The sequence below is a fragment of the Globicephala melas genome, chromosome 15 (genome assembly GCF_963455315.2).
Source record: "Globicephala melas chromosome 15, mGloMel1.2, whole genome shotgun sequence".
Lineage (NCBI taxonomy): Eukaryota > Metazoa > Chordata > Mammalia > Artiodactyla > Delphinidae > Globicephala > Globicephala melas.
This window is the reverse complement of record NC_083328.1, coordinates 7,351,911-7,377,443: the sequence shown is the minus strand read 5'-3', so window position 1 is coordinate 7,377,443 and position 25,533 is coordinate 7,351,911. Positions and strand designations below refer to the sequence as shown.

General features: G+C 47.8%; 1 protein-coding gene and 1 long non-coding RNA gene across 3 annotated transcripts; both read left to right on the top strand.

Moving 5' to 3' along the window:
• Positions 1-672: 672 nt before the first annotated feature.
• Positions 673-5,903, top strand: IFT22 (intraflagellar transport 22). The gene is made up of 5 exons (XM_030872097.3): positions 673-813; positions 2,548-2,624; positions 2,743-2,832; positions 3,702-3,904; positions 4,679-5,903. Exons 1-5 carry the CDS (start codon positions 775-777, stop codon positions 4,825-4,827), a joined length of 558 nt encoding a protein of 185 aa, XP_030727957.1. The 5' UTR covers positions 673-774; the 3' UTR covers positions 4,828-5,903.
• A 4,162-nt stretch (positions 5,904-10,065) lies between these two features.
• LOC132593493 (uncharacterized) lies at positions 10,066-24,148 on the top strand. 2 transcript variants are annotated; one of them, XR_009559088.1, is made up of 3 exons: positions 10,066-10,367; positions 11,790-12,063; positions 15,938-24,148. It is a non-coding gene; the product is annotated as an uncharacterized lncRNA (long non-coding RNA). The 2 variants fall into 2 exon arrangements; XR_009559087.1 differs by having other exon boundaries at positions 15,934-24,148.
• The last annotated feature ends 1,385 nt before the right edge of the window (positions 24,149-25,533 follow it).

Sequence of the window (25,533 nt, the reverse complement as noted above, 5' to 3'; positions counted from 1 at the left end):
TTTGTTGTTGTTCTTGTTGTAGTTGTTATACTAGCACTTCTGGGGGACTAGCGTATTTTGTATCGGCACCCTTAGCATACAATGGCCTCATGGCCTCACCCAAATTTCTGAACCGGCTCCGCCTCCGTAAGTTAAAACTGACTTAGTGACTGAATTTAGCAGCAATGCGTTCAGACACCTGCACTGCCCGTGAACAAGGCCGGGACATTATCATCCTTTTGGTTTCTCCCAGATTATCCAAATGACGGTGAGTGGTGAACCATAGAGACTCATTTTCTCCCTGACCTTTTCTAGACTGGGCCAGGGACATGATAAATCCGTTCTCAGTGTGGACAGTATCATGCCAGAGTGATACAGGCGTCAGATGCCTGGTTCCCACCCCACCTCACCAGCTACTTGGCCCGTTTCAGCTCTCGGGGTTACGGGGAGGAATAAAGGAGATTTGGGACCCCGCGAGCTCTGCGGGCTTCCCCGCTCACAAGTGAATCTGGATCCGGGTTTTTTACTTCCCTCTTACCCTCTTGCTTTGCCTTGCCGCCCACCCCCAACCCGAAACCCACGCCGCCCACTAGGCGGCCAGCAGACCACCCCAGAGCCCCTCGGGTGCCCGGCCCCCGGCAGAAACCTGCCCACTCCCGTCGGCCCCCGCGGCCGCTCCCGTCTCCATGGGAACGAAGGCAGCCAACCGGCGCGGCGGCTTCCGCTCCGCCCCGACGGAGGCGAGGACTCTGGCAGCGCCTGGGGTTCCGGCGGCTCTGCCGGCTGCGGGCCGCGATGCTGAAGGCCAAGATCCTCTTCGTGGGGCCCTGCGAGGTGAGGCCTGGGCCGGCGGGGCGGCAAGCGGGACCCGGGCGGGCGTGGGGCCCAGGAGCCGGGAGCCCAGTCCCACCGCGGCCATCCTGGTGTGCGCCGCTGGCTTCACCGTGAACTCGGTGTTCCCAGACCTCGACCCGGTTGTACTAAGGCCCGAAGGCCCAAGGTAGTGAGTGGCGTTATGGAATCAGAGCCTAGATCTCACGACTCTCCTTTGCGCCTGTGGCTCTCCCTAATGAGATATGTCTGTGGAACAAGAAAACCAGGAGGAAAGACTGAACCATTACCTGGTCTTGGAGCATTTAGCTTTTCCATGTGGGTGGTGATGGCGGGGGATTAAATCTACCTGTGTACTTCACACCGTACACAAGAATAAAATTCGGATGGACTAAAAAGCTAAATGTGTAAAAGAACAACTGTGGAAGTAGTAAATGAATAACTCTCCAACTTAAACACCCATCAGAATTGCCTGGTGGTCAGTTGCACAACTCGCTGGTCCTATCCCAGAGTTTTGATTCAGTAGGTCTGGGAGGGACCTGAGAATTTGCATTTTGTTGATGCTGGTCGTCCAGGGACCACTTGCTGGGAACCACTGTAGTAGATGAATATATGGAAAGCTATGTTTTTAATCTTGTGACAGGGAAGGTCTTAAACACAACACAAAAATGAAGAAGCCTTAAAAGAAATGACAGCAAAGTTAAAGCCAGGGGAAACTATTAGCAAAATGCATGACAAAGAAAGGATTCATAGGTAGAACATACAGGAAAGTTTAAGAATCAATAAAGAAAAGAGAAGCAACTCAAGATAATGTGGCAAAGTCTGTGCACAAGAAATACAACTGACCAATAAGTATGAAAAGTCGCACAGTCGCAAACACAGAACAAACAGATGGCACTTATGTGCTCATCAGTTTGGATGAGAAAAGTTTAGAATATTGATAACATGCAGTGTTAGAATGCTTTCAGGGAACGGAGTATTCTGGGATTGCAATTTTAAATGTGCACAGCTTTTAGCGTGGCAGTTACGTTTCTCAAAAGCTACTGTAGCTAAAGACTCCTCCACGCTCCCCATGAGTCCTATACAATGTGGAACAGATGGAAACACCCTCGGTGCCCATCAGTGAGCAAATGTCTGGATAGACTAAGGTACATTCTTCCTTTGTGCAGCAGTGAAACAAAATAAGGCAAATCCATGTAAACTGACACAGAGAACTCTCCAAGACTTAAACTGTTAAACAGGCAAGTAACAACAATATGCTCGGAATTATGAAAAGCAAAACAAACACAGGTATCTTTTTTAAATGGAAATTCTCAAACATATACAAGGGGAGAGAGCACAGTGAACCCTAGTATCCATTACCTGGCTTCAGCAACAGAATTATTTCTGCACATACACATCTCCCTCTCCCTTACTATTCTTCTAATTTACCAGCCTTTCTAGTCCTTAAATGTGCCGCGTCCATTCCTGCCTGGTGCCTTTGAACTAGCTATTCCCTCTGCTGGGAAGCAGGTGAAGTCACCCAGCAGCAGAGCCAGCACTGAAATCTGTGCTCCCGGCAACCCAGAGCAGGCTGTGCCCACCCAACCAGAGAGAGAGCCCTCTGCCCTGGTGATCTCAGGGTGGCCGTGGCCTCTACTGCATCCCACCTGGGTCCAGGCTGGCTATTGGAGGGCCTGCTTATGGTTTACTTTTCTGCTCTTCAGCAATGATCTTTCACTGTCTTCATTTTCACAGAGTGGAAAAACTGTTTTGGCCAACTTCCTGACAGAATCTTCTGACATCACCGAATACAACCCAACCCAAGGAGTGAGGTGAGCCCTGACCAGTCCGCGTCCCACGCAGTCCCTGACCATCACCCGCCCCTGACTTTGGCATCCCCAAAGTATATTGTTTCCTAAGGAGAGGTGCTGCTCTTGTTTTTATGTTTAGGATCCTGGAATTTGAGAACCCACACGTTACCAGCAACGGCAAAAGCACGGGATGTGAATTTGAGCTCTGGGACTGTGGTGGCGATCCAAAGTACGTTTCCTTTAGAGCATTTGCTCCATCAAATGATTCAAAAGTCAGCTGCCTGCCAGGCATCTTGGACTTGGGCCTAGCGAGCGCCCTTCCTAGCATGTGTTAGGGGCTCCATCAATTACTGGTGACATGCATTGCTCTTGAAACTTTAGTGACTGGGTTATGATATAGTGAGAGGTCATCCATCCATGATTAATACTTAGACATCGTTTTCAAAGTCCACAGTTAGAAACCAGAACCATTGCTAATACGTGGAATCAAAAAAAAATGGTACGAGTGAACTTATTTATAAAACAGAAATAGAGGGCTTCCCTGGTGGCGCAGTGGTTGAGAGTCCGCCTGCCGATGCAGGGGACACGGGTTCGTGCCCCGGTCCGGGAATATCCCACGTGCCGTGGAGCGGCTAGGCCCGTGAGCCATGGCCGCTGAGCCTGCGCGTCCGGAGCCTGTGCTCCGCAACGGGAGAGGCCACAACAGTGAGAGGCCCGCATACCACACACACACAAAAAAAACAGAAATAGAGTCACAGATGTAAAAAACAAACATATGGTTACCAGGGAGGAAAGTGGCGGGGGGCTGATAAATTGGGAGAGTGGGATTGACATATACACACTACTGTGTATAAAACAGATAACTAATAAGGACCTACTATATTAGCACAGGGGACTCAATACTCTATAATGGCCTATATGGGAAAAGAATCTAAAAAAGAGTGGATATGTGTATATGTATAACTGGATCACTTTGCTGTATAGCAGAAACTAACACAACAGTGTAAATCAACTCTACTCCAATAAAAATTAAAAACAAAACAAATGCAGAAGCCAGAGCCACCTACCCTTCACGCTGCGTCCTTTTCTGCCACGCAGGTTCGAGTCTTGCTGGCCAGCCCTGATGAAGGACTCTCATGGGGTGGTGGTCGTCTTCAATGCTGACATCCCAGGCCACCTGAAGGAAATTGAGATGTGGTATTCCTGCTTCGTCCAGCAGCAGTTTTTACAGGACACTCAATGTCTGTTAATTGCACACCACAAACCAGGCTCTGGAAGTGACAAAGGAAACCTGGCTTTGGGTAGGAAGCCTGGACTTCTCCTTTCTGCTGTAGTCTGAAAAGCTCTGGGCATTTCTATATTGCCCTGTGTCTTGGAAACCAGCAGCCCTGTGCAGTTAAAGAGCATCTGCTGTGTCCTAGACATTTGTTTTTCTTACCACGTAAATCAGAACTGCTGGGTTGGAAGATCTGCTGTACCATCCAGGCCAGGATGCAGACACTTTAAAAGTAGGCAGACACTAAGAGGGGAAAAAAACCTGGTTTTAGCCACTCATCGGTACTATTAGGGACACTCTTTCCTGACTTGCCTTTAAGCTCCAGTTTGCATGTGACACACACCATTACAGAGGTGTCAAAGTGACCATAAAAAACTCAAAATTCAGAAATGCCTTCCTCTGGTGTAAGAACAAAGAGGGCCTGGAAGTGGCTTGGAGAGCTGTGATCCTGTTGCCAGGTGGCAGTGTGATGAAACCTTTCTCTGTTAAATTGTGTCAAGCAAGGCACAACTTTATTTTTGGACTTGGGAAAGTTACAGAAATTGGCTCCTGTACCATTCAGGTCCTGGGACTTCCCTGGTGGTCCAGTGGTTAAGACTCCTCACTCCCAATGCAGGGGGCCCGCGTTCGATCCCTGGTCGGGGAACTAGACCCTGCGTGCCACAATTAAGACCCAGCTCAGCCAAATAAATAAATAAATATTTTTTTAAAATAAAAAATAAAAGACTCAGGTCCTTTGGAGCTAGGAATAGCCCCTCACTAAAAGTTCCTGCCTAATTACATTATTTTCTTTTTTAAGCACCACCCTTGAACAAGCTGAAGCTGGTGCACTCAAATCTTGAGGATGACCCAGAAGACATCAGAATGGAGTTCGTAAAGTATTTAAGAAGCATAATCAACTCAGTGTCTGAGAGCAGAGACCGGGAGGAGATGTCAATTATCACCTAACCGGCCTTCACCTAGATGCTTCCGCATCCCAAATGAAGTCAATTTCAGTGCAGATCTGAAATCCATCCACCTACTAAGGTTCTCATCTCCCTTTGGCTGTAGAAGACATTTTCCTTATTTAGCCAAAGGTAACAGTCAGCCAGGGAGTTTACTCATACCATCTATTCTCTGTCCTCAGTTCAGCTGAGAAACTCTTGTTATTGAATTCTGATACCTTTGCCCCAGATCTCTCCAGAGAGCTGGAAAACTGAGGTGGTTTTTTTTTCCCCTTCACATTATGCCATACTGTAAAAGTTGTGGAATCATAACTGTCACAGCCCAGTGATACCAACAGTAGTTCAATCCACGTACATTGGTTTAAATGTGATTTTCATTCCTTAATCTGTACAATCTGCCTAGGATATTCTTGAAAAATATTAGCATTTAACCTCTGCAAGATTTTATTTTTATTTAGGTGTCCTTGATATCTGGACACTGTATCACACTGGAAGGTGGAATACATATACATCTTCTAAAAACGTTTTTTATTATCTCAGGGGAATTTAATTCTTTTTTTTTTTGAATTTAATTCTTAAATATTATTTCATGTAATACAGGGAAAAACAATGTGATGTTGTCATAACAACCATTTGTAAAAATAGTCAAAAGATTTAATGCTCAGGATAAGCAAATATGGTGAGTTTATAGCTTATTGTACAAGTGAGTTTGTTTTAGTGATCTTACGAATTATTGTTCTTCCATAATTTGTACTTTTTGAATTTTTTAATACAGCCAACCTGAAAATATATTAAGTAGATCAAAAGTTAGATGTAGGGACTTCCCTGGTGCCGCAGCAGTTAAGAATCCACCTGCCAACTCAGGGGACATGGGTTCCATCCCTGGTCTGGAAGATCCCACATGCCACAGAGCAGCTAAGCCCATGAGCCACAACTACTGAGCCTGTGCTCTAGAGCCCGTGAGCCACAACTACTGAGCCTGCGTGCCCCAACTACTGAAGCCAGTGCGCCTAGAGCCCGTGCTCCACAACAAGAGAAGCCACCACAATGAGACTCCCGCGTACCGCAATGAAGAGTAGCCCCTGCTCGCTGCAACTAGAGAAAGCCTGCACGCAGCAACGAAGTCCCAACGCAGCCAAAAAAAAAAAAAAAAGTTAGATGTAGGTCTTTTCAACTGAGAGTGGAAGAAAAGTAGAGACACAAGAGATGAAATGTATGCTTGTCTGCGTTTCACTCTTACAATGAAGAGGGCTGTGTGTGGGCAGTCTGCTTGAGAGAGTGGTGTTGGCAGATAACGACAGTTCCCTGGTAAATTTATTTATTTATTTTTAAATTTTATTTTTATTTATTTATTTTTGGCTGCATTGGGTCTTTGTTGCTGTGTGCGGGCTTTCTCTAGTTGCGGCAAGCAGAGGCTACTCTTCATTGTGGTGCATGGGCTTCTCACTGTGGTGGCTTCTCTTGTTGTGGAGCACGGGTTCTAGGTGCACTGGCTTCAGTAGTTGCGGCACACAGCCTCAGTAGTTGCGGCACACAGCCTCAGTATTTGTGGCTGACGGGCTTTAGAGTGCAGGCTCAGTAGTTGTGGCACACAGGCTTAGTTGCTCCACAGCATGTGGGATATTCCCGGACCAGGGATCGAACCCGTGTCCCCTGCATTTGCAGGAGGATTCTTAACTACTGTGCTACCAGGGAAGCCCCCTGGTAAATTTAGACTGAACTACAGTCAACTCTTAGTAAACTGCCTGGATTATCCGTGAGCACATTTTAGGCCCAGGTTAATTTCCTTCTGCCTGACCTGCTCTCAGTTGGAACTTTTGCAAGGAACACAAGATTACGTTAATGCAAACTGTAGTAAATCTTCTTTACATAATAGCTGCAATAATAATAATTGATCTTGAGACTACAGCTCCAAAACAGAGATTATTTTTATCTGATTTTTAATGATTATCCAAGAGCTCAATAGAAAAATTACCCCAGCAGCTTTCATTTATGTCCATAGCCAGAGTACAACCCTTGTGAGCCCTTGAATCGAGAAAAATGTTTTAAAATTTAAGAGGCCAGGACTTCCCTGGTGGCGCAGTGGTTAAGAATCTGCCTGCCAGGCCAAGGTGTCAGGGTTTGAGCTGCCACTGAAGGATGTTCACTGCAGGTTGATGTGGTCGGATCTCCATGGTAGAAAAGCCCCTCTGACCTCAGTGTGAGGGCTGGATCAGAAGGAGGACGAGTGTAGAGGTGGCTGCTGTCATTCCTTGGTTTGTGGCTCCATCACTCCAGTCTTCAAGGCCAGCATCTTCAAATCTCTCTCTGCTCCATCTTCACATTATCTTCGCCTCTGTGTATCTGACTCAAATCTCCCTCTACCTCATTCTTGTAAGGATACTTAAAATTGCATTGAGGGCCCAGGATAATCTCCCCATCTAAAGATCCTTAATTTAGTCACATCTGCAAAGACGCTTTTTCCAAGCAAAGTATCATTTACAGGATGTGCACGTCACAGGGAGTGGGGTCTGATGTCTTTGCGGGCCATTATTCAGCCTACCACAGATGCTGTTCACTGAGGCATTAATGGAAGAGGACGAGCAGGTTTTGGGGGAGTGACAAAGGACTAGTTCAAGGTGACTCAGCTAGGGAGTTAGGGACTGGGACAGAACTGGATCCCATGCCCCCACTCTTTCCACTGTCTTGTGTAACTGGGCAGATGAGTTTACAAGTGGACCTGGCTAAGAGTCTCACCCTTTGAGACTGAACCTAGTAAAGCAATAACAACCACAGCAACAACAGCAGGGCAGATAACCATTTTTGGAGGTAAACCATCCAGAAAATGGTTTGCAAGTATGTTGCAGATAGATCTAGCATCATATTTCTTTTTTTTTTTTTTTTTGCGGTACGCGGGCCTCTCACTGCTGTGGCCTCTCCCGCTGCGGAGCACAGGCTCCGGACGCGCAGGCTCAGCGTCCATGGCTCACGGGCCCAGTCGCTCCGCGGCATGTGGGATCTTCCCGGACCGGGGCACGAACCCGTGTCCCCTGCATCGGCAGGCAGACTCTCAACCACTGTGCCACCAGGGAAGCCCCATCATATTTCTTGAAACCAATCAAATGACCAAGTAGTATTCTGAAGCTCTGTTGTAAAGAAAATTACAACTTATATTGTAACCTGAATGTCCATATCTCAAAATTGTTCAGGAAAGCTCCTGGACATCATTATACATTTGCTGGAACGCCAGAAGACCCTTATGTCCAAAGTGTAGGCTAAGTTGCTATAACAACAGATGGAGCTTTGCTGGTAACTGAGAACAAATAAGAGTTAATAAAAGAGCAGTGCTCCTGATACCCATTGAAAAGGTAACTGCATTGGTACCACTTAAGAAAATCATTCTGAACTGTGGCCCTTCTAGATCTTGACTTCAGCCTTCCCCACCTGATTCCTGAGAACTACCTGAATATCCTGGCCGTGGCGGATGCTTTTTCAACAAACGTACTCTTTCCTCAGGCAAGAAATGAAGGATTCTACATTTTAAAAACCAAAACCAAAGAAATAAATGAGGAAGATGGAAACTCTGCTTTTGAATGTTAAGAAGAAATTACGTATTTTTGACTGTGACTTCTAAACTGCTTTATCAGTTAAATAATTCTCTATGTTTATGATCTGGGCCATTCTTCCTACCGAAGTTAAAAGCTAATGGAAATGTTGTGTCTGCCAAGTATTCCCACTTCAAAAGGAAAGTTTCTTGGTGCTTTGATGTGAGCAACACCTCATCTGTCTTCTTACACCGTACAGTTCACTCCTATCTAGGCTTTCTGATAGCCTTTAAAAGTATGCCTCCTTTCTCTAAAGCCTCAGGCAGATTCACTCCACACTTACAGCTCTTTGGATCAAGTGTAATTATAGATCTTAGACTTTCAAAGTGTTGTGTAAAAAAAAAACATCTATTAAGACTGTTTATAATCCTCCCGGAGTTTTGTGATAAGTAATTCATACAAGAACCATCGTGTTTTTGTTTTTTGTTTTAATCTTTTGTGTGACTTTACAAGACCTGGAAAACACCTAGGTGTGAATTAACCAGATCATGTAATGAAATATTTTGTTCAGAGAAATAAAATCCTAATTTTATCAAAGTATGAGGAACTTGGTTTCTACTGATAGAAACCTATTTCAAGTACTTTTCAAGAATATTTTGCAAATCCATCTACACTTGGAATGTACCACCCTTTTGGGGGGGGGCAACTGTAAAAAGCAAAAAGTTGTGCTCTGCATTTTTAAAAAGTGGTGGCAATGGGCTTCCCTGGTGGCGCAGTGGTTGAGAGTCCGCCTGCCGATGCAGAGCACACGGGTTCGTGCCCCGGTCCGGGAAAGATCTCACATGCTGCGGAGCGTATGGGCCCGTGAGCCATGGCCGCTGAGCCTGCGCGTCCGGAGTCCGCAACGGGAGAGGCCACAAGAGTGAGAAGCCCGCGTACCGCAAAAAAAAAAAAAAAAAAAAAAAAAGTAGTGGCAATGGCTTTAAGATATCAATCACAAATGAGATGAACAATCTAAAGAGAATGGTTCTTACATATGAGGAGACTAGTGTGAGACAGTAGGTGAGAGGTCAAATATACATGCCAGCCGGTTACTTGGTTTTATTAGCTGTGTAAGAGCCCTAAGAGAGCAGGGACAATTACTTTGGTGGCCATGAGGAGAATAGATTTAAGGGAGTGTCTGAAATACAGCACTGAGGGTTGGCACGAAGAGAGAGGGAGAGATTCTGTAAGTATTGGGGAGGTAAACATTGTGTTTGAGTGGAAAAGAAGGGAGAAGCAGGGAGGATTCAATCCCGTATCCTTACTGTAGGTGCTCGAGGTAGTGGCTGTTAATCAATAACTACATTTCCCATAGTCCTTAGGGCAGCGCCATCTGCATTTCCCAGAGGGCTGTGCGATGCTCACGCCGGCCCTGAGCGTTGGTGGAAACAAAGTTAAACAGGACGGAGTGTACTCTTTATGTTGCTTTATAAACAAGTTTTCCATCCTCATTCTCTCTTCTATCTCTCTTCTTTGTCTCCAACTCCTCTGCCCACGGGCTTCAGGGGCCCAAATAACCCGGGACTGGTCTGCTTGGCAACAACTCGATGTTACCTTTTCTGTGCCCCGCGCGAGCGTGCCCAGAGGCTCCTGGAAAATGTAGTTCAGCCTCCTCCCGGCGGCCCAGACCCAGCCAAATGGCTCTGCCTCCTCGGGCTCCAGAGTCTAGGGCTGGGTGGCGGGCGTGCGTGGCCGGCCCGTTTGGAAGCCGTGGGGGTAGAGGCTGTTCTGCGTACGGCCACCCGGAGGCCCAGGCCACGGACAGTCTCCGAGCCGACTATCCCGGCCCGTCTCCGTGGTAACCGGCTGGCTGCAGAGGGCTGTGGGAAGTGTAGTTGGGCGGGGCCGGCCCGTGCGCAAGGTCTCTGCCTTTACAGCTCGCTTCCGCGGTCAGAGCGATTTTCCGCCGTCCGGGCGAGCTTCTCCCGCTTTATCTTGACCTCCGAGCACCCCGGCAGGTGGGCGGCCGCCCAGACAGGTAGGGTCAAGGCGGGGGTTCCCTGGGAGTAAGTTTGACTGCGGTTCGTGTAGACTCACACAGTGGATCCTAGTGATGACATGGGGATCCGAGTGAATCAGAGTGGAGCCTTTAGAGAGCATCTAGTCCAGTCCTCTTCTGTTAGAGAAGCGGGTACTGAAGCCCAGAGAGAGTCAGTGATTTGCCCCAGATCTGCCCACGCCTTTATTTCCAGCACAAAACACAGTGCCTGGCACAGAACTGGCGCTCGAGCATTGTGTCATTCCGTTCTAAGGACAAACTGTTGAAATACTTCAACAAATTACTAGATTTTAAAAAAAATTTTTTAAGAGGGAAGTGGACCTGAGGAGACTATCAACCAAATGCAACCTGTAGACCTTATTTGGATTATGATTGTAACAACCAATTGTGGATTTTTTTTTTTTTTTTTTTTTTTTTTCTTTGCAGTACGCGGGCCTCTCACTGTTGTGGCCTCGCCCGTTGCGGAGCACAGGCTCCAGAGGCGCAGGCTCACGGGCCCAGCCGCTCCGCGCGGCATGTGGGATCTTCCCGGACCGGGGCACAAACCCGTGTGCCCTGCATCAGCAGGCGAACTCTCAACCACTGCGCCACCACAGAAGCCCTGTGAAATTTTTTAAAATCAGGAAAATGTGAACATGGACGATATTAAGGAATTACTGTTTAAAATTTTTAGTTGTGATAATGATATTGGGGTTATGCTTTAAAAAGGAAAAGCGTTTTAGAGACACATATTGCCGACTTTATGGGTGAAATGATGTCTGAGATTTGCTTGAAAAATATCCATTGTGGTGGGAGAGGGGAGAGCAGATGAAAGGAGAGTGGCTGGGTGTCTACTGGGGGTGGAGATGGGTACAGGAGATCACTAAACTATTCTGTTATCATACATATTCCCCCAAAACGTCAAATGTAATTTAATTATCTAGAGATACATACTGAGTTACCTATCAGAAAAAAGATACACTGAGATTTACTTTAAAATACTCGACAGACACATACACACACAAAATGTGGTGAGGTGTGGTGGAAACAGGAATGGCAGTAAATGAATAGCTATAGAGGTTAGGTGATGGGAACAGGAGAGTTCGTTGTATCATTATATTCCCTTTAGTGGGATTGAAAATTTCTATAATGAAGGGGTTTTATTTGATTTTTTTTTTTTTTTTTTTTTTTTGCGGTACGCGGGCCTCTCACTGTTGTGGCCTCTCCCGTTGCGGAGCACAGGCTCCGGACGCGCAGGCTCAGCGGCCATGGCTCACGGGCCCAGCCGCTCCGCGGCATGTGGGATCTTCCCGGACTGGGGCACGAACCTGTGTCCCCTGCATCAGCAGGCGGACTCTCAACCACCGCGCCACCAGGGAAGCCCTATGTGATTTTTTAAAAAACATATTTTATGTATTTCAGAACGTTTCTGAAATTAAGCTCATGAGGAGTTTCTTTGAAATGTAACCCTCCCACGGCACAAGTGAGCTTCCTTGGAAACTTCTCCAGTCAAGAATGACCCTAGCAATGATGGGGGCTGTGTCCTTGGCCCTCCAGATCCAGTCCCTTAGACCAGCATCAGGGAATTTTCCAGAGGGGAGGCCGAGGAGCTGCCCTGCCCCAGAGAAGAGTTTCAAGCAGGAGAGAGAAGAGAGAAGCTGGGAAGGTGACCAGAGTGACCAGAACTGCCGGCCAGGTGAGCTACTTGTCCGCAGCCAGAAAAGTTGTCCAGGCAGAGACCCGATGGATGGAACACGCATGGCTGTAGTTTCTGAGCAGACCCAGCCCTCATTACAAATCAGAGACCACCCAGAAGAGAACCCTCCAGTGTGAGCGTGTGGAATACACTCCCAGGTCACCCAGAACCTGGCGGTTGGGGCCACTGCGAGACCAGGTCAGGAGGGTGCTACTCGGATGGGAGAAGGATGAGCACGTGAGAGAAAGGCAGAGGGGCAGGGACCCCGAGGCTGGGTGCGTGTGAGCTGAAGGACGCAGCTAGAGAGAAATGGCCAGGAGGGCAGCCTCCAGGAAGCCTGGTCCCCAGCACGGACCTTCTCAGCGTGGCTCATGCTCCGTGGGTGTGAAATGCCCAGGGCTGCCCGGGCAGCAGCCCTCACCGAGCCACTCAGCTCTCACACTAGCCACCTGGCCTCCGCTTCAGTACCCCCTTGGGGCACTTTTCTGTCACTTCTGCTCTTTTTAAAAAATAATAATAATACATTTTTTTCTCTTATCAACAAAAGTAATACGTGAGCAAGTTTTAAGATACGTATAAACGCGACAAAAAATTTAGTCACCTATTCCAGAGCCTATACCAGAATCACTGGTAACACTGAGTGTCTTTCTAGCATTTTCTTTCTAAGCATATATATACATTTTCTCCACTGTTCAGGTTTCTCAAAAAACAAACAAGAAAACAGGTGGGAACCTCCTGGGGTCCACTGCTCCTTGCAGCCCCAGCTTCATTTCACTGGGCTTCCCCAGCCCAGCGACAGACAACCTAGAGTCCGGCCTGTTTGGGAATACGCGTGCAGTACCTCTTTTGGCCACAAGAGGGGGGTGCCTGCACACGCACGTCCATCCCAAAGCACTCGTGGGGGGACCTTCGGGTCTGCCCTTCACGCACCAGAGGTTTCCTCCTTGGGATCAAGCCACCCGCACTCGGCCCTAGCTTTATTGCTCACTCGGCTCACTGCACCTGTTGGAAACCTCCTTGGTGCACAAGGAAAAACGACAGAACTCACACGCTCTCTCTGACCACATCTGCCCTAGTTAGACGAATCCTCGGACAACTCTCTCCTGGCAGTTGCAGCCCTGGGCTTCCGAGGGAAGGGGTAAACTGCAGACCGCTCGGGGCCTCCCCGCGCTTAACATTCTTCAGGGCTTCCCATTTTGCTCAGGGTCCAGTCTGGGCTCCTTCTAAGGGCCCTGGGTGACCTGGTCCCTCCTCGCGTCCCTCCGTGTCTGCACTGGTTTCCTCACGTCCCTCCGTGTCTGCACTGGTTTCCTCACGTATGTGACACTGGCCCTCTTTCGGCTCCGGCTCCTCCCGCCCTGCCGTCACCCACGGCCCTGCCGTCACCCACAGCCCTGCCGGCGCGGTTGTCTCTGGAAGACGCTTCCCAGCACACACCAGGCTGATGCTTATTCTTTCAGCTCTTACCTGACACGTCAGCCCTTCCCAGAAGTCAGCCTTAGCGGTGCAGGTCGAGGTTAGGGTTCTCCCCTGGCTTCCCCTTCAAAACGCATAGCCTCCTGGATCACCCACCTCCTTCTAGAATAGAAGTCCCGTGTCCCTCTTCCTCACTCAATCCCCAGCACTGAAGCACAGCGCCTGGCCCTCCATAGGGCTCCGTAGAGATTTGCCTAGTGGATAAAGGGAGGAGTGAATGAATGAGTGTGCCTCTCTCTGCTCCCTAAAGTAGAGTCTACCAAAGCCAGTCCCCTTCTCCCCTTCCATCCCCTTTCCTCCCGCTTCACCAGGGGCCTCCCACTGTCCCCTAAAGGACCCATTCTCTCCCTGTGGTGATGGGAAGACTTTGGGATCAGGAGTGAGACCTGGACCAGCTGTGCCGCGTGACAGCTGCGCATGCACCTAATTTTCTTTACTTACAAAGTGGAGACCATGGATGCCACGCACGCAGGGGGCTCGGAGACAGCACACGCTAGCCTGTCACCTGGGAGGCAGTCATTAGATCAGAGTTCTTCCGCCTCCCTCCCCAGTGCTCTCTCCAAAGCCCCCCCTCTGAAACCAGGGACACAGACACCCCTGCAGTCTCGAAGGTGCTGCTGGTTTCCTGATTCCCCTCTCTCTTCCCCAGGGTGGCCCGAGCCACTTGTGGCTGACACCTCCTTTTCCCCTGTCCTTTATCCCAACACAAACAGTGTGCCAGCTACAGAGTAGAGGAGATGCTTGAAAGATATTTGTTGAATGAATGAAGGGACAGGTCACAGCAGCATCCCTTGCGGCGTGTTCGCAAGTTGTCAGATGTAATGGTGGTCACCACCCTCTTGGTGGGCAGGTGGCCTCCTGCCCCCTGGGCAGCACCAGTGACAGGTGGGCACGTGGCAGACACAAGGCCAGGACTTTACTGAGGGGAGAGGAAGGAGGAGGGACTATGAAGAAACATCGATATTGAGGCCCTGTGGAAGAGGAAACTGCTGAGAGCTCTGGAGCCTGGCTTCTTCTCCCCTGCACAGCACTAGGTCCCTGGGCAAGTGGACCCCTCGGGCTGCAAGCGAATGACTGTGTCCCCAGAGCAGACTGTCTCCCGAGGGGTGTCTGCATCCCTTCCAGCCCAAGTCTGTCATTCCATTACAGGTGCTAAAAGTGCAAGTTCCAACAAAATCGTTTTCTAAATTTGCCCTTTCATCATGTTTTCCTCTTCCATGACCATTTGATACGACGTGTGCTCTGAGGCCCCTCTGACAGTCCTCCCGGGGCCCTGCATGGTCTCCGTGTTTCCTGAGGCCAGAGAACCCCCAAGAGCCCCCTCATTTATGACGAGCATCTGCCCTCTCTCCAGTTGGAACCTTCGGGTGACGAATGAGGGCTGATTTCTCTTGAAATGATCACCACCCCTGACTCATTACACGAATGAATCCGCAGAAGGACTTGGCCATTGTTGGGTGAGGGTTGTGTTTTCTCGGAGCGCCGTTGTGCTCACGAGGATATAGGTTTTCTCCCGTGTGATGGGCTCCAGGCTGAGCTCTTCGTTTGCGCTGTCTTTGCTTCCCGTGCCCCCAGCCCTCCCCCTGTGAGTTCTCAACTGTGATAGCGGCTGCCTCACTCGGAGGATTTTCCTACATTGGCGCCATTCATAGGGAATCTCTCTAGTATGAATTACGAGATGAATGGAAATTTCCCCTTATTCAGAATAGCCAAAGATTTCCTCTGCCGAATGAATTCTTTGATCTTCTGCCAGAATCCGGTCCAAGTGTTTGGCCACGTGTGTCATGCCCGTGGAGCGAGGTTTGGGCTTAGAGTCTGTGGTTTCCCAAAATAATACCTTCAGCATAAAGGCTCCAGATCCTGGCCTCTGGGGAGCAGCAGCCCCCCAGGATGGCCCCCGCCGTGCTGCTTTGGCAGAAAGGCTGAGCACAGGTGTTGACAGCATGTCCTTGTCCCTGGCCTCACGCTGTGATGACACCGTAGGAAATGAGTGTCACAGGCCCCCACTTTGGCCATGCACAGCTCCGTGCCTGCACGAACCCTCTAGCCTCTGGCTCTTGTGATTACAGCAGCGAGAAGAGGAACCACTGGCTGAATCCTCTGTTTCACAAGGGGGTGATGAGGGAACCATGTTCTGAGCACCCATGGTCATGGCTCACGTGCAGCTCCCCCAGGAATGCAGCCGCCACCACCATCCCTCCGAATGCTGCCCACCCTTCAAGCCCGGCCCAAAGCCCACCTCTTTCATGAAGCCTTCCTGGGACCCTGCACACCTGCAGTTGGGCTCCCAGCCTGCACTGTGCTCACCAGATCCACTGCCCCTGAGCCCCGTCTAGCACCCCGGTAATGCTCTGGTCCTTCGTGACCTTCTCATGCCTTTTTCTTCTCGGACAGACAGAAAGCTCTTCAAGGAAGAACTACATCTTGTCCTTTGTATTCTCCACGGCACCTCTGAGCACCAAGGGACTCGGACGACTTGGGGATTGGCGACTGTATGCAGCTGTGGACACCGCAGTGGACGCAGAGAGATGGATTCGTGATTCAGGGCCATCTCAGATGGAGATGCGCTTACCCTTGACTGAAGACACAGCCTGCCTTCTCTGGTATGGTTGTCGGCCATTCTCCTCCAGGTCACACAGGAGGAAGGTCAACTTGTCCTTATTGCCACACCTTCCTCCCGACCCGGAAGCCAGATGAGCCCTGATGTCCGTGAGGTGGCAGGTGCTTGGTCCCCATTGCCTCGGCTCTGCCTGCGAGGCATTGCTGGCTGCCATGCACTGCGCTAACCTTGGGAGTGACCTTGAGAGGGGGAGGCAGGGGACAAACAAGAAACCAGGATGTTGGAGAGCTCGCCCGTGTCCTGGATAAGGATGGCTGGCTCAGGGTCCACCCTCAACATGAAGTTGGAGCTCTTTGAGAACAAGGCCTATGTCTGAAGCATCTCTGTATTCACAGTGCCTCGCTTAACACCTGGCACTGAGTGCTTCTGTGGTTACCAGCAACCAAGGTTACCAGCGTGGAGGTAACCAGGAGAACGATGTTAACGACTGTACTGAAACGTCCCACCTGTGCCACCCCCGCCACGAGTACATCATCCTTTCGTATACGGCGAAGTTCTGGGTCCCAAGCGCAAAGTGCAGGAACATCCCTTGTCTTTTGTTAGCTGCAAAATCTCTACGTCCCCTACCAAAAATGGGGACAGGTTCTGTGTATATATCCAGCGATTTATATAGCCGTGGCGCTCTCTTCTAAATTGCTTTAAAAGCTAGTAAGTTAGAAATGCTCGCGGTGGGGTTGATAAGAGTTAGTCCCTAGTGTTGGCACTGCCCATAAGAACTGCATTTCCTAGAAAGCGGAGGCTGCTTCTGAACAGCTGAACCTTGAACCTGGTGAAGATGTGAGCAGATTGTGGAGCAGTAAGGAGAGGAAGGGGGGCCCCTTGCCAGCTGCCTCTCTGCCTGCTTACCCGAGGCTCACGAGCTCACGCACGCCGCTGTCTCTGGCCAGGAGGACAGCTCCTCACTGGGCTTTCGTGCTCCTGACTTGGACGTGTATAGCTGGAACGTCATTTATACTGGATCTCCAGAACACCCTCTCACATCACTCCTCTAAGGACGATCGCAAGACCAAATCGAGTAAGAAATGATAGAAACAGGTAGAGGAGATTGAAATGACTCATCAAGGCTGTTGGGAGAGCAGGGGACCGGAGGGACACGGACTCTAAGCCCGGAGAGACTAGGGTACTCTGACTCCTGGGGAGCTGGCGAAGGCTGTTCCAAAGGCTTCTAGGAGCTCAAGAAGCTAGAAGGAAAGCTGTAAAGTGCTTTATGGTATGTAAAATAACCCCCCAGCGCCACTCCCCACCACGAGGGGCCCCAGCGGAGCTCCCCGTCAGAACCGCCAAGCCAGCTCTTTCGATGGGGACCGGCAGGCGGGCTCTCCCTGCTGGGGCTCAGCCCCACTCACCAGGTACGTGAGAGGCTCTGACTGTAGCAGTGACTCGCGTGCGTTTAGTGCCTCACGTGCAGCATCTCATTTAATCCTCCCAGCAACCCTTGAAATGGGACATTTCTGTCCTCAGATTACAAATGAAGTAACTATCTCCTGGAGAGGTGACATAACTTGCCTAAGGTCACGCAACTAAGAAGTAAAGGAGCAAAGGTTCAAATCCAGGTCTGCCCATTATCCATGCTCTTCAAAGTTCTCGTTTTCCCACTGCGGACTTTTTAATTCCCTTTGCTGGAATCACCGGTCCATCTTCTGTCCGTTACATGGTCATCTTGAATTAGTCCTGCTTCTCCAGTCGGTCTCTTCTGTGGCCTGTCAAAGCCACAAAAGGGTCTCTAAGATACAAGTCCAGTAATGTACCAAATGCTTCCAAGCCCTGTTAAAGCCACGTTCATGAGAATGCCCGGCTTCCTACTAGCAGTCGCTGGAATTTCTGCGGTAGGAGTTTGGGGAGATTCCAGGTGGTGGCAGACTCAGGAATCTGTGACTTATGCTCTCAATTCTGTAAGTCAGGTAACAGGCGGAGCGAAGCAGGAACATCTTATTTCTGCTCCACCATGTCTGGACCTTAAATAGGGTGACCCGAACATCTGGATTCGGCTGGGCAGGTTCAACTGCGGCCGTAAGTCAAGGGCCTTGGTTCTGGCTGCCAGCCAGTTTCCTCTCCTCTTCTCCACATGGCATCCACTAAAATGGGGCTGAAATGTCCAAAAATGGCTTTTTCCCTCCTGTGCCTGGTGCCCCCGTGTTCTGCCTTGTGGCGTCTCTGTGTAGAGTGGCCTGATCTTATCTTGTTTCCCTGGGCTCCAGGAACCCACTGTCTCTGCTCTTCTCCACTCCATTACACCTGCCACACACACACACACAGCCCATCCTGTGGGGAGCGGCCTCATCCAGCCCCCCCGCCAGGTGGCTGTGTTGTATCATATGACCCCACCTCTGTCACCCTCCCCACACCACACACACAGGCAGGTCAGGGGACCAGGATCTCTATAGGCTGGCCAACAACTTTTGAAGTTGCCCGACTCAAAAATGTAAAGGAAGACAGTCAGGCCAGGCAGTTTCCCCTTTTAGGAAATTTGAATCCCCAAATCAGACCGTATAGGCAGCAGTGTGTGACACGATGTCATGAGGGCAAGTAGGGCCATGTGCTGGCCAGAATTACACTGAGGAGGAAAACTGGAGACCGAAGAAAAGCAAACCAAGCTGTGACAGGGAGAAAACGCGATTAGAGTTGGGGGAAGAATGAGCCTCTTGTGGAAGAAGATAAAGGAGGGGATAACCTGAGCAGAGCTGGGGCTCCGTGAAAAAGGCAGAGAGAGGAGCCAGCCCTGGAGCCGCCCTGCTGCCCGGGCTCACCAGGCCTGCCCTGCCCCGCTCCCCAACCCATGCGTTGCACTGCAGCAAGCTCGTAACTTCTTCCCTTTGCTGTCTGTTGGCTTAGAAGTGGGCACAAGACTTAGTTCTGCCAACAAAACTTACAGGGAAATGGCTGGGGGACCTTCTGGGAAGATTTTGCTTTCTGATTAAAGAAGAGAGAGTGAAGAGGCCTGTCCCGTCTTCCTGCTTTGAACAGGGATGTTTGAGACGTGATACTTGGAGCTGTAGCAGCCATCTTGAGACCAGGAGGCAACAAAACCAAGGGAAAAAGCCAACATACCAAGGTTGGCCGAATAGACAGATAAAAAAAGCCTGGGTCCTTGATGATACTGTTGAGCCACTATACGTATCCTGGAACCACCTACTTCCAGTCTTGTTGGTCGCTGAATTGAATGTCTTTACTTCCTAAGCTGATTTCTGCTCTTCGCAGCCTTTGCCATTCTTAACCAGTACAGCACTCCTCTGAACCTCTCTGTCATCAATTCCTTACAGCCCCATGGCTCTTGGTGTAGCTCCAAATGGAAAATCAGCCCAAGTTTAGACATTGGAAATCTTACTTGTGTGGTAGGAAATGCAGGTCAAGACTGGTCACGGCCTACATAGGCAAGCAACTTTAGCACTTGGTTCCGAGTCCCAGGGCCTACAGGGCACCGACAAGGAAGGAAAGATTCAGGAAAGTTCAGGCGTATGGGCATGTCTTCTAAAATGGGGGTCATCTTCTAAAATGGGGCTGAATGATGAATTTTAGAACAAATCAGTGGGATAGTGGTAGGGGGGTATGAGTCCCTGGGATGCAGAGCCTAAGCAAGGGCCACGGAAGGCACACGGAAGGAGCAGCAAGTTGGAATGGGCAAGGGGTGGGTTGGGTTGGATGAATTCTAGAGAAGGAGCCAGTCCCATGCAGCAGGATTTTATGAGCCCCACGTACCAGCTGGAAGAAACGTATGGCAGCTAGAACTACACTGGTGCAAAACTAAGCCCTTTAGTTACTCTCCAGCCAGCCTTAGTGACGTTGCATATCCTCTTAGGAATAAGGTGCCATGAGTTGTGGCCACTCCCCACTTTCTCCATTCTTTGTCCCTTTTTTCTCAGACTTTTCTTCCTGTCTTCTCTAGCAAAGCCAGGAGCCAGAAATGCACACGACCTGAATCTCTTCTCCCTCGACTGGGGAATGGATATAGTGGTGAGCAAGGGCGTCTTCTAGGAGACTCAGAATCCTAGGCTAGGGGTGAGGAGTCAGGTTGGGAGGAGAGAACACAGTCGGTGGATAAGAACCAGATGAAGCTTCTTCTGATCCAGCTTCCATCAAGCAATGTGGTTTTCGTGTTGCTTCAACACAAGAAAGTGTGCCTGACCCTTCCCTCATGAAATGAGAAGTTGAACTCAAGAACTGTAGCCCTTGCTCTTTAAATGTCTAGTTTTAGATACAAAACAAAGAGGAACTGGCATCCTCCTAATGTAGCCTTCAAATACGAATGATTCCATTACATTCAGAACTTGAGAAAAATCACCACCCCCTCTTCCCATCACAAAATAGTCTTCAGCAGTAGAGATGTGGCCCGTAGAAGTTCCTCGAGTTAATGGGGCCCGAACACAGATATCCTGCAGTCATAGTAGAATTTGCAACCTCCAGATCCTGCCAGGAAGCCTCACTCCCTCAACGCGGTCCTTACACGCTCTGCATGATTTATGGAGTCCTGACCCCGAAGGCCCAAGCCAGGCCGCCTCTGCTGTTTACCTATTGCATTACTTCATTCATTCAGCAGAAACGTACTGAATACCTACTAGAATTAGAAGTTAAGCTTACAAAAGCAAGCTTATAAGCTTATCTTCCTTACTTCCTTAAGGAAGATAAGTCATTAGAGACAAAAAAAATTCTATGAGATAACCAGGGACAGAAATGAAAGCTTTGGTTGCAGTGGAAGAAGCAAAAAGTTTAAACCCCTTCTTAATGCAATTAATGCTTTAATGCGATACTTAATAAACCCTGAATCCCCCACCCCACCCCACCCCGGCAAAGTTTCCCCATATACCACTAAGGATTCTCTGATATCCAATAAGGAAAAGAACTGAAGGCTTTTCCTCAGTCTCCACAATCAAGGTTTTTCTCCAGAATGAATTAGCCTGATTACTGACTAAAAGCTCTCCCACAATCTTTACAACGAGAGTGTTTGTTTCCTGTGAATTCTCCAAAGATGAGAAAGGGCTGCGCTATCCCCAAATGATGCTCCACGTTGGTTTTACTCACAGGCTTCTCTCCAGCATGAATGATCTGACTGACGTCCAGCATACGCCACGCTTCCCCTAGACAGCTTTCCACATTCACACACGCCCGCTTCACATCCCGAATGAATTAGCTGACATTGTCTGAGGCTAGAACTCTGATTGAAGGTTCTTCCTCATCCATCCTGCTCCCAGGGCTCCTATCCGCTCTGAAATCCCAGATGTCTAATTAGCTCTGAGCACTGTCTAAAAGCATTTTCACAGCCATTACGTGAATATGGTTTTTCTCCAGTGTGAATTCTCTGACGTTGAATGAGCTTGACTTTTCCTGAAAGCCCTCACATTTGTCGCATTTGTAGCGTTTCTACTGAATGCAAATGAGCTGATTCCGTGTGGTGTCGGAATGCTGCCAGATGCCTCCTGCAAACAGGGATTCTCTCCAAGATGAATGTTAGAATGTTCAGTAGGCTGGGAGAGAAAAGTGGCCTCTGTACATAACAAATATGTTTTCTCCAATACGCATACTGTAATATTGAATAAATTCTGAATTCTGTTCTAAGAGTTAGCCACATCTATCTTATTTGCGGGTTTTCTCACTTCTAAAAAACCTGTGTATAGAATTGCAGATTTTCCCATATTCATCCCATTCATGGGACGGGGTCCCTAATGGTCCTCTAGAATGTCTCTGTATTTACAGACCTCTCGAAACTCAGACCTGATCAGTATCTCACAGGTACCCTCTCAATGCATCTGCCTATGAATCTACGGCTGCAGAAAGTTCCCGTTCAGGCCAGATTGTTGTTCTTGGCCCCAGGCTCGCAATATGAAATTACAGAAAATGTAAATTTCAACTGTTGTCTCTTAAGATAAAATTTCTTGGACTGAGAGTGAAAGATTTGGGGAAACTGATGATAAGAGTGCCTTTGGGCGACTATATAAAGCGATGGTTGTGACAGACTGCTGGTTTCTGATATTCTCTTTTTCTTTCTTAACCCGATTTTGGCCACAGTGAGAAGGTACCCATTAAAAATGCTCACCTTCTCCAGTGACTGGGAAGGAGCACATGGGCAGTTGCAAGGAGGTGGTTCCCACTGTTTCTTGATCTGGGTGCGGGTCAGATGGGTGTGTTCACTTTGTGAAAATCCCTAAGTGGTATACTTTTTACTTTGAAAAGGTTTTTAAAAATCACTTCCCCATCCTCCCAGGCAGCCCCAGGACAGTTCTAGCAGATGAGATGGGATCAGAATTGGGCTTCCAAGAAAACTTGTGACAGGGAGCGAACTCTGAAGCAGAAACCTTTTGCCTTTCCCCTACCTGCCCCCTTCTTTCTGCTGGATCCTGGTCATGATTCCTGGAGGTGCAGCAGCCATCCTGTGAGCACATGCAGGAGGGCCACGTGCAAAAGAAGGCAGTGAGCCTAAGGAAGGTGCCCAGTCCTGGTGGCCTTAAATTTCTCATCTCCGGAATTTTCATTGTTTTTATTCTAGTGGAAGAGAAATGATTTACATTTGATTGTAAGGTTAGGCATCTTTTCCTGTTTTCTGCCTCTTGTTTTATTTTCTGTTTGTCTTTCCCTTTCTTCCTTTGCAAAACGTCTGCACTCATTGAAAATGTTAGTGCTTTGTGTGTCAAATGTGTTACGGATAGCCTTCCAAATGTGGCATTTGTTTTTTGAGTTTATGTGTGTGTTTAAATTAGAGGTTATTGCATTTTTATTTTATGGCTTCTGAATTTTGCATAATTTTTATACTTTTCCCATTCCAGAACTGTTAAAATGCTAACTCTTTTTAATAGTACCTTTATGGTTTCACTTTATTATGTTTAAATCTTGGATCCAAGTGGAATTCAATACAATGTAAAGAATTAGGTCAAGATCCAGGTTTCTACCTCCCATCACCTCGCAACACTGTCTAGGGAATAACTATCTTTGCCCAGCTATTTTGAAATGCTACCTTTATCATGTGTTAAATTCCATTTGAATTTGGGTCTTTTCTTGAATCTCTGTTTACCGGTCTGTACCTCGACCAATATATCATTATCTTAATTATTTTACTTTATAAGTTGTTTCAGTATCTGATAAGGTTACTTCCCTCATGGCTCTACTTTTTCAAAATGCTCACGGGTGAAAATAAGGTGGGTAAGTTGGAGCTGGTGAGAGTCAGAGATGGAACATTGTCCTCGAGAGAGTCAATGTGGCCAGTCGTGTGTATGACCAAGACATTCAATCAAACGGAAAAGGATGAAAGGAGAATAACGTAACAGCCTCACAAAATATTCTGTTTATTATGACGTCAGGGATGGCACAAAGGTTCTTCAACACAGGTAGCATTTTAACAAGATTCTTATTTTAGGCACTTATCCTTTTCCTCTACAATGTATTCCTGGAACTGTTTTGTAAAAAAGTCATATTTTCTCTTAATAACTCCTCATATCCAGAAACTCAGCATCAAACAGGTTATGGTTCTAATAAATAGGTCATGAAAGCCCAAACAGAAAACTTCGGATGGTCTTTAGTCATATAAAAGGGTAACATTATGTTTCAAGCCCTATTACATGGCCACGTGTGGACTCAAGATGATTCTTCTGCAGGCCTCAATGTACTGTGAAGTCTACATAAAGCACAGACCATTCTATCTAGTCTAAAAATAGCCCCACCTGTGACAAAAGGACAAATATAACATTAACAATTGTGCTTCCCTTTTTGGAATTTCGGAGAGTCATGAGGAATTTATATGTAAGATCCAAGACTCTTCTTAAAATAAGCTTTCCAAAGAAAACTGAAATGGCTCTATTTCTTCTGATAACTTTCCTTGAGACAAACAGAAGCATTCAGAATAATTCCACTGGTCTTATGGCTGCATGTGGTTTTAGGTTTTTCCTAAAAATGGCTATTACAGTATTTAAAGACTTGCTTAGGACATTAGTTTTGAGTGCCCAGAAGTATTAAGAGAACTAGTCTTTCAAATCATGCCTTTTTTTTTCATCTTTTCTGTGTAAATGCTTGATATTGGTGTAATGAATATTAAAATGAAATGTTTGGAAAAATATGGACCCAGTAAAATTTTTTTTTTTTTTCAGCTACGTTGGATCTTCATTGCTGCACATGAGCTTCCTCTAGTTGTGGCGAGCGGGGGCTACTCTTCGTTGCAGTGTGCAGGCTTCTCACTGCAGTGGCTTCTCTTGTTGCGGAGCATGGGCTCTAAGCGCACAGGCTTCAGTAGTTGCAGCACACAGCTCAGTAGTTGTGGTGCATGGGCTTAGTTGCTCTTCCTGGACCAGGGATCGAACACATGTCCCCTGCATTGGCAGGCGGATTCCTAACCACTGCACCACCAGGGAAGTCCAGAGCCAGTAAAAATTAATGCCTCTAATAAGTCAGAATTTGTAAGAGGAAAACAAGATCTGATGTAGGTGTAAAAAATGATATTATAATGGCTGCACATAGTGACTTCCTTCCAAAAAGCATAATATGGAAATAGGAGGAGGGGAGGACTTCACAGTGGAGAAGACTGAGAAACACTGCCTCAGCCAGGTGACTGACGGTCAACATCACCGGTGATTAGACATGTTGATAGTAGGTACCCTTGATATGATGTGATGACAGCAGCACTTCGCCTCTGTCTGTGGTCTTTATCCCCCAAACCCATAACCCGAGTCTCATCACGAGAAAAACATCAGACAGATCCCAGTTGAGGGACGTTCTACAAAATGCCTGAGTCCTCAAACTGTCAAGGTCATCAAAAACAAGGGAAGTCAGAAACTGTCATATCCAAGAAGAGTGTGAGAAACATGACAAAATGTAATGTTGTATTCTGGATGGCTTCTCAGAACACTGGGTAAAAACTAAGGAAAACTAGATGAAGTATGAACTTTAATAATATATTAGTATTGGTTCATGAATATGACAAATGTACCATAAAATGTTAGTAATAGGAGAAACTAGGTATGGGGTATATGGGAATTCTCTATCTTTGCAACTTTTCTGTAAACCTAAAACTATTCTAAAATTAAAAGTTTATTTTAAAATAACCTAAAAGTATTAAAAGAGGTCAATGATGGTTACAGACAAGATGACATAGACACAGTTTCCTCTATCCCTCCCAGTAAGTACAGCTAAAACCCTGGACATAATGCATAACGTTATAGGAAGAGTCTGAAAGGTAGAGAGAAGAAGGCGACTATCTAGGAATCTTGAAACTCAAGTGATGACACAGCAATGAGTTACCAGATTTTCTTTTTGCTCCCTACATATCCTGGACTAGCACAGAAGAAGCCTGCAACCCAGAAAAGCCAATATGTACAGAAAAAGAAAGAAAAAAAAAGCCCCAGTCAAAGCCTGCTCTCTCTAACTAAAGAACCAGGAAAGGAGCAGCCTATCAAGAC

Excerpts from the sequence above, each read along its gene's own strand:
- IFT22 (XM_030872097.3), top strand. The coding sequence starts at position 775 with ATGCTGAAGGCCAAGATCCTCTTCGTGGGGCCCTGCGAG. Across the intron at positions 2,833-3,701 it reads GACTGTGGTGGCGATCCAAA|GTTCGAGTCTTGCTGGCCAG; the intron begins GTACGTTTCCTT and ends TCTGCCACGCAG. Across the intron at positions 3,905-4,678 it reads CAAAGGAAACCTGGCTTTGG|CACCACCCTTGAACAAGCTG; the intron begins GTAGGAAGCCTG and ends TTCTTTTTTAAG.